The sequence below is a fragment of the Monopterus albus genome, unplaced genomic scaffold (genome assembly GCF_001952655.1).
Source record: "Monopterus albus unplaced genomic scaffold, M_albus_1.0 scaffold34.1, whole genome shotgun sequence".
NCBI classification, from domain to species: domain Eukaryota; kingdom Metazoa; phylum Chordata; class Actinopteri; order Synbranchiformes; family Synbranchidae; genus Monopterus; species Monopterus albus.
Window position 1 is genome coordinate 2,063,761 of NW_018127914.1, and position 8,136 is coordinate 2,071,896.

Sequence of the window (8,136 nt, forward strand, 5' to 3'; positions counted from 1 at the left end):
ATGGTAAAGCCAATATTTTTTTGGGCACTCGACTTTAGGTCAGAAGTAATTGCAACATGCCACCTTGGGCTCGGAGAGATTTTGGCTATTATCCCCAGCATAAGTGCAATAGGGTGTGTTGCTGGCACACATCTGGAGGAAGTTGTGGGAAGAGTAGTTTGTCTGTGTGGGTAACACCTTACAGTAATTAAAGACCAACATCCTGCTCTTTTCTTTTTTTGATGAGTGCGGTACTTTACAAATTGGATTTCTCTACTGTAGTTTTGTCATTTGATGAACTTTACCACAGATGAGATCAGCATCTGGTTTGGGAATCTGTCATGAGTCATGGTAAAAATATCGAATATTCAGAACTTTACTGCAGGCTCCTCTGTCATTGTCATCATTTATGTAAATCTCTGCAACTATAACAAGGGTGAGTGATCATAGTATCTCTCATTTTATGTCACAAGTGTGTGTGTTTGTACTTTGATGGTAAATCCAATATTTTTTTGGGCACTGGACTTTAGGTCAGAAGTAATTGCAACATGCCACCTTGGGCTCTGAGAGATTTTGATAGACTTGTAATCATTAATCAATAATGACAGTAATAGTTTCAACCCTTAAAAGAACACTGACGGGTTGTGAAGTAACACATGATCTCATCTGATGGCTGTGAGTTATGCTGGGGATAATAGCCAAAATCAGTGTGAGTTGATTTTTAACTAAATATAGTGTTTCCTCTCAAGTGTGTAGCATTTTCCTCCTGTGTTCACTTTCAGGCAGAGTTACAGTAACTTGGTTCTCCATCTGTGGGTCTCGTGTTGTTAACAGAGCTGGTTTCCTGCACTCATAACCAAATCCTAACATCCTGCTCTGTGTGTGTGTGTGTGTGTGTGTGAGTTGGATGTATATAGATACGCATGTGACCACATAAGTGCAATAGGGTGTGTTGCTGGCACACATCTGGAGGAAGTTGTGGGAAGAGTAGTTTGTCTGTGTGGGTAACACCTTACAGTAATTAAAGACCAACATCCTGCTCTTTTCTTTTTTTGATGAGTGCGGTACTTTACAAATTGGATTTCTCTACTGTAGTTTTGTCATTTGATGAACTTTACCACAGATGAGATCAGCATCTGGTTTGGGAATCTGTCATGAGTCATGGTAAAAATATCGAATATTCAGAACTTTACTGCAGGCTCCTCTGTCATTGTCATCATTTATGTAAATCTCTGCAACTATAACAAGGGTGAGTGATCATAGTATCTCTCATTTTATGTCACAAGTATCGACCTAAATATTACTAATAATACACTGGAATTTCACAGCGTGAGAAAGTCAGAATCTATCAGAGTCCCAGAAACTGTCCAGTTAAAATAACTACATGTAAATGTCTGGTTCTGTCTAATCCAGTAAACAAAATACCGTATTTTCCGCACTATAAGGTGCACCTAAAAGCCTTAAATTTTCTCAAAAATTGGCCATGCGCCTAATAATCCGCCTTATGTGTGCACTGAGTTCCAAAATCTGTAAAAATGTTGTTGTGCGACTTTGGTAAGCGCTCCGCTTGATTGACTGTCGGACCATTGCCCCCTGACACAGGGACGTATTGCGTACACTACGTACGCTGGCAGCGATAAACCAGTCTACACCGGTCTAAGGACCCCCGAAAATGGCACCAGTGAAGAGACATGCTTACGAGGCACAATTCAAACTACAGGCTACCAGTTAAGCAGTTGTAAATGGGAATAGAGCAGCTGCGAAAGAATTCAATTTATTGTTTGATGGCGATATTGCCCAGTTGTTCAATTCAGACACAGAAGATGAGGACTTTAATGGATTTATGGGAGAAGATTGATTAAAAATAATTAGAGTGTATTGTTAAATAGAATAAAGTTCAACTAAACTCACTGTTTTGCTTCCGTTACGTTTTAGCATGCGCCTTATAATACGGTGCGCCTTATGTATGGGTTAAGTACAGAAATAGACCCCGTAATTGAGACTGCGCCTTATAATCTGGTGCGCCTTATGGTGCGGAAAATACGGTACCTGAATTGTCATCATGTACACCCAGTTTTGCCACAGAACAGTTTTCCTATTTATTTGCATTATTATCTTTAATGGCCAAGTACTAGAAGAGACATTAATGGGAAAGGTCCTCTGGTATAAATATAAAAATGTATTGCCACATTTCTGTCATCTTCCTGTATGATAAATAGTTATATTGCTTAAATGTATAATGTCTCATCTAAATGCACATTGTGTGTGTTTCTAGAGGTGTGTATGATGGCAGAGCTCCCATCTGGACTGCTGGAGGCATGTGTTGTGGTTGGAGCCCCCAGCGATAAGATTCAAGACATACTTCAGGTACACATATATACCAGGAAAACCTGACTGAGATTAAAATTTTCTTTTTCAAGAGGGTCCTGGCCATGACAGGCAGCAACATCACTCATGACAGCCACAGATACAAACAATACAAATAAATCCATTAACACCCTCTCATTTATCAGCAAACAAAATGATGAAAAAGTAGGTCAAAATTGGTAAAACACTAAGTCAGACTATTTTAAAATATTAAGGCGGTGATTTAACAAACACCCTGACAATGGCAAGTGCTTTTTGAAGCACTGACTCCATGCAACACAGAGTTCTGTGTATGAGGAGCTTCATAGAAAAGACTAACTCACCCAGTTCAGTTTTAACCTTTTGGGACAGTCAGCATGTTGTGTGATCAAAGAGTATAAGAACTCCCAACATTACTTTCCATGTGAGTGCACAAGTAAGCCAGCAAAAGGCCAAGAATGGCCTCACACTGTAAATAAAATAATGCCAGTGGGGGGGTCTTTAAGCGCTCAAATTCCAACCAACACAAGCATAAAGAGTACAGTGATGAGTAAGAAATGTACAATATGTAATGAATCTTAAACCTCCAAAGAACACAAACACTGAGAAAGAAAGAAAGTAAGAAGCTAAGTCATATGTGCATGGTCAAATAAAATGGTCTCACAAAGTGCTCAAAAAAACAGACATTAGCGGCACTTTGCACGCTACTGGTGTCAGCACAGACTTTGTCTCTGGATCATTGTGATTTCAACAGCACCCAGGGGATTTCTGGATATGTATCAGTTAATCAGTACTTTATCTCTTCTGTGTTTCAGCAAATGCTTGTGAATTGTAACACCAAGGAATTACACAGGAGTGTTGCTTTTCTGCAAGTCAACACTATAGTCACACAAAAAGGGGTTAATATGTCCACATCATGTCCACTAAGTTCGCAACATCACTATTATCAGAATATTGCTGTCCAGACCTTTTTCACCTGGGCTGTTAATCTCCATAAGAAAAAACACAAAAGATGGTATAAAGGTTATTTAAAAGATGAAGCTCAGGTTGATCTGATTGGTGAAATATTGTATAATTGAAATAATATCTGATTGGTAAATATTGTAATTATTTTCATGAAGTCAGTTGGTTAGCCATGCCTGTGACTTTCTACCGTTTCTGTTTGTTTTGTAAAAAAAAACATGGGCAAAAAATTCAAATAAGATATTTTACTTGCAGTGTGAAAATAGCCACATTGTCTTCATATACAGCCATGGTTCAACTATATAATTGATAATGTACTTCATTCCTGAAAGCTTCATATTTGTAAATGCATGTAACATTTTATCTGAAAGTAAATGGGATGAGTTTGGTTTAGAAAACAATTTATTAAGACAGAGTAGGCTTTGCATTGGGTGGTGATTAAGTTGCTAAACCTTTAACCCTAAATATTTCCATACTGTGTGGCAGAGTAAGTTAAATGATCCCCCACTTCTGGAAGCTGAGGTGCTGCAGGTCCATGCCCCACCCTTTGTTTCCAAGGTGACCGACTCAAGCGAGGCTATTGGTCCAGCTTTCAGCCATGTCCAGAGGAGGAGGAGCTTCATCAAGAGGGTATTAAAAATGTATTTGAAATCTAGTTTTTGGACAATGGTTCCCATTCTGTTTTGTGACTGGTCATACCATCATCTTACATGTGGATACGGGTTTGGATACATTTCACAGTCATCTGAGCACAATATAGTCAGATTCAGAAATAAATTGCGAATGACTTGTTTTTGCATTTGTTTGTTGAAGAGGAAAGATCGTGCTGCAGTGAAATTATCTAATGGAGCCGGTCGTACTGAAGTGTCCTCAGCCACAGAGGACATCAGTGTCCCAAAGGATCTGGACCTCATTGCTTTGCCACAGCTTTGTTTCCCTGGTATAGTGTGTTTTCTTTTGTGACAAACTTAACATTACATATCCTATTCTGCTGACTCATTTCTTCAGCACATGGCATTACATGCATAAGCTTTGATTGCTACCGAACGAACTAGATAATGTCATGTTGCTGTGTAGGGTTATAGTTGAATAGCAAAGCCGGCACCATAGCGACCATAATGGATGAGTATCTTGCTAAAAGTCAAGTGGCAGACATGCCAGCTCTACCCCTCTCACTGTTATTAAGAACAGAGAAGCTTCTTGGTGTTGGAACAGTTTTATGTTGTTCTCCATCACATTGGATTTAATATGAAGCACTGGGATTTAAGTTAAAGGGTGTAATGCCACTTTTATGTCAAATGGATAGTATTCCCATGTAAATGTCTTATGAGGGTCAGAAATACTGTGCATTGAAAATATAGCGCTGTTTCCATTAAATTTGGTTTAATTAGAATAGTAGACTTGAATGTGAGGCATCCATGTGTATTTGCTTTGTCTGGTACTTGCATATTATTATTTGCCAAGTAAAATATATAAGATCTTTCACAAAAAATCCCAGTCCCTAATTTTAACTTGAATGTGGATGTGAGTGAAACTGGTAATTACAGCAACTCCCACATGACATGAACGCACCATATGGCCTGCTCTGTGATGTGGCCTATCTTGAGACTTCTTGATCTTCACAGATGGTCTTCAGTTAGCCAGTGAGCAGAGAGAAGACAGTTATCACTTCCTGGTTTTTACTGACGTCTTTGGGAACCGAACCCATGGAGTCGTTGTGCAGTATTACAGAGCTGCTCAGGTACAAACACACACACACACACTCAAACAGAAGAATTTGTGGAGTCCGATAAGTGGAAACACTTGTTTCTCATTAGCTGTCTGTTCTGTCAGTCCTGTTTAGAAGGTGTTATCCAGAGTAGCCGTAGGTGGAATTCATCAAAGACTCGTCTCTATGTGCCCTTTGCTGTGTGTGTCATTTCCAAGTTCCCCTACTACAGTGCGCTGAGAGACTGCTTGTCATGGTAATCATTTTTATTAATATATAGAGCTGATAGATAACCAGACCTTGGTTTAAGTGTTTTGTCATACAAACAAATTGAACCCCTTCTTTACATCACCTACTTTGTCACCTACCTCCACCCTCTCAGTCTCACGGCCCAGTTACGGACTGCAAGACAAGCTCACTTTGAAGAGACGATCAAGGAGTTTTCAGCCAAGCTATCGCTGGTGCCCTTGCCACCTCCTGGACAATTACATGTGGTCAGAAAACATTCTGGTTACTCTTCTTGTTTCTCTTTTGTTTTTATTCTGATCCTTTTACCTCTCATTGTTATACATATATAATTTGTGTGTGTGTGTGTGTGTTTTAGTCCTTCAGCCTCCATCCTCTTCAGGTGGTTCTTCCATCCAGGGAAGATCAAGACAGTCCTGTTATTGACATTGATCTGCATCTACCTTTCCTCTGTTTCACGCACACATCACTGCTCCAGGTAATGCAGGACACAGAGATCGCCACTGAAAGTATATAAAGTCAAGATGAAGTCACAAAGTGATGAAAAATAGATTTTATAAAAAAAAAAAAAAAAAAAGTTATCACTTCAAGGTTTTCCTCTCTCCAGGTACTATCCTGCCTCCTCCAAGAACAGAGGATGGTCTTCTTCTCATCTGACTGGGCCAGACTCACTCTGGTTGCAGAGTGTTTCCTGCTCTACCTGCAGGTCAGTGTAGGCAACATGCTTCCTTATAAATGGTTTACAAGGACAGTATGATTTTGTTTCTATTTATTTATTTTGGAGAGCTGTTCTCAAACTGACCTGTCCCCCGCCTCTCGCCCAATGTCAGCTGTTGTAGACCCCAGCCCCCTCGCGACCCTATTCAGGAATAAGCGGTGTAGATAATGGATGGATGGATGTTCTCAAACTTTGTCCAGTTTCCCATTGTTTATGTCTTCTGTTGTTCTGACTTTTCTTCCAGCCTCTGCCGTGGCAGCAGCCCTATGTTCCCGTCCTAGCTAGAGGAATGTTGGACTTCCTTATGGCCCCTACTGCTTTCCTGATGGGTTGTCACAGCAGTCATTTTGAGGAGGTCGCTGCAGTAAGTAAATCAGCATCACTGTTTCTGTTTAAGGCATAGACTTTTTTATTTTCATCAAGGACATATTATGATTATGATCAGATCTGGTGTTATTTGTTTAAAACCACTATATTGGAAGTTCTGGAAATCAAACTAGCACTAGCATAAGACTTAAACATACCACTCCTCACTTCCCACCCTGCCCTCTCCATTAAACTCTGCCTGGCTCTTCACTCACATCCTTGCTGTGTTTGCTGTCTCAGCTGATGCAGCAATCAGGAAGTTGCTTGCATGTGGGTCGGCCATAACAACATCTTCTAGCAGCTAATACTATCTTGAAGCCTCATTGCGAGAGAAGTACTTGACCAGAAGGGTGTTAACATATCGATTAACAGCCGTGAGCTCCCACCCCTGATTTGGCCTTCTGTGACTGGGTGCAAGGGTGAGGTTGCTGGAGTAGGAAGGAATATCTCTGTACTGCTGCTGGACTGTTCAATGAGTCTCATCCACAGAATAATGAAAATATATTAGAAATATTACATGTTATAGACTTAACAGAACTTATTGTTTTACATGTAGTGAAGTGTTTAGAACCAGTGGAATTAGTAGATGAAAATTGCTCAAATTCTGCCTCATAGTGTCTTGGCTGTTTCGCAGTAATTCACATGACAAGTCTTTTTAAATTGTTTTGGTTGAGTTCACATAGAGTATTTAAGAATAGCATCTCTTATAGAAACTCAGTTCACATATTTAATAGTAGCTGTCTGTTAGTCTAGCAGAGCAGGGTAATAATGAGTTGTACCTACAATAAAAAGTGTGTGTGTGTGTGTTTATGTTTGGCTGCAGGAGACAGAGGATCTAATCCTGGTGAATATTGATGATGGCCTCGTTCGTTCGTCATGCTGTGAAACCACTGACCTACCAGCTATCCCTCTGTCTGCAGCTGAGTGTTTCATGTCAAGGTAATGCCAAGTAGAAAACTGGGAGTTCTGGTGATATGTTTTTTTAGGTGAGTGATACTTTAAAATAAAAAAATGAAATACACAGATGAGTAGAAGCATTCTGTGTTGTAGCAGTGCACTACCACTTTACTAAGTGGCATTTATACTTCATTTTGGCAGTAGGACCAGCAGTGGAGCCTCAGCTTGTATCAAAGTTGTAGCAGTAGTGGAACAACAGTTAAATCTACCCCCTAAATGCCTGCTAAATCAAATTACAACTGGAGTAAAGTTCAGTTTATTCATTTAAATAAAAGTAATTTAGGGTCTATCTGGACTGCATCATTTTTACATACGTGGGCTGTGTGTGTGTGTCCAGAGCAGAGTGTCTCCAGCTTCATTATGACTTGGAGCTGTGTCACCTTGGAACAGGCATCGATGCCAACGCCCTGCAATGCCAGCGCAGAGAGTGGCAGAGACAACTGAATGCACAGATACAAAACATCACCCTGGAACTAGTGGCCAACATCTTCAGGTAGGGGTCTGCGAATATCCTGAACACCATGTGATCGGTGGAATAGGTTTGAAAGATATCACCATGTTTCAGTTTAATTTCTGGGTCACAATAAAACTTTTCATCATTTTGCTTCTCTGCTTCTGTTTGTTTAAATGTAATTCTGTTTGTTTGTCATTATGTCAGAGGCGTCCAGGACTTTCTAAACCATGAGCACAGAGTTTTTAACAGTGAGAATTTTCTGAGGACCCGGGACCAAGCAGACCAGTTGTTTTATGAGAAGGTACACTCACACATTTTCATATACAAGTCATACTGAGACAGACAAACTCTGACTATATGTGCTGCATGTTTCTCTTTGTTGTTGTCCACAGGTATTAG

General features: G+C 40.0%; 1 protein-coding gene across 1 annotated transcript in view; it reads left to right on the forward strand.

The window, feature by feature from the left end:
• The window catches only part of dennd3a (DENN/MADD domain containing 3a), a 26,388-nt gene that overhangs the window by 6,520 nt on the left and 11,732 nt on the right, over positions 1-8,136 (forward strand). The window contains exons 2-13 of the mRNA XM_020597494.1: positions 2,255-2,346; positions 3,775-3,918; positions 4,102-4,228; positions 4,914-5,029; positions 5,122-5,252; positions 5,379-5,490; positions 5,601-5,720; positions 5,850-5,948; positions 6,205-6,324; positions 7,150-7,265; positions 7,621-7,776; positions 7,942-8,064. Of these exons, the coding sequence (XP_020453150.1) occupies positions 2,263-2,346; positions 3,775-3,918; positions 4,102-4,228; positions 4,914-5,029; positions 5,122-5,252; positions 5,379-5,490; positions 5,601-5,720; positions 5,850-5,948; positions 6,205-6,324; positions 7,150-7,265; positions 7,621-7,776; positions 7,942-8,064 (1,448 nt within the window). The 5' untranslated portion in view covers positions 2,255-2,262. The remainder of the gene's footprint in view (positions 1-2,254; positions 2,347-3,774; positions 3,919-4,101; positions 4,229-4,913; positions 5,030-5,121; positions 5,253-5,378; positions 5,491-5,600; positions 5,721-5,849; positions 5,949-6,204; positions 6,325-7,149; positions 7,266-7,620; positions 7,777-7,941; positions 8,065-8,136) is intronic.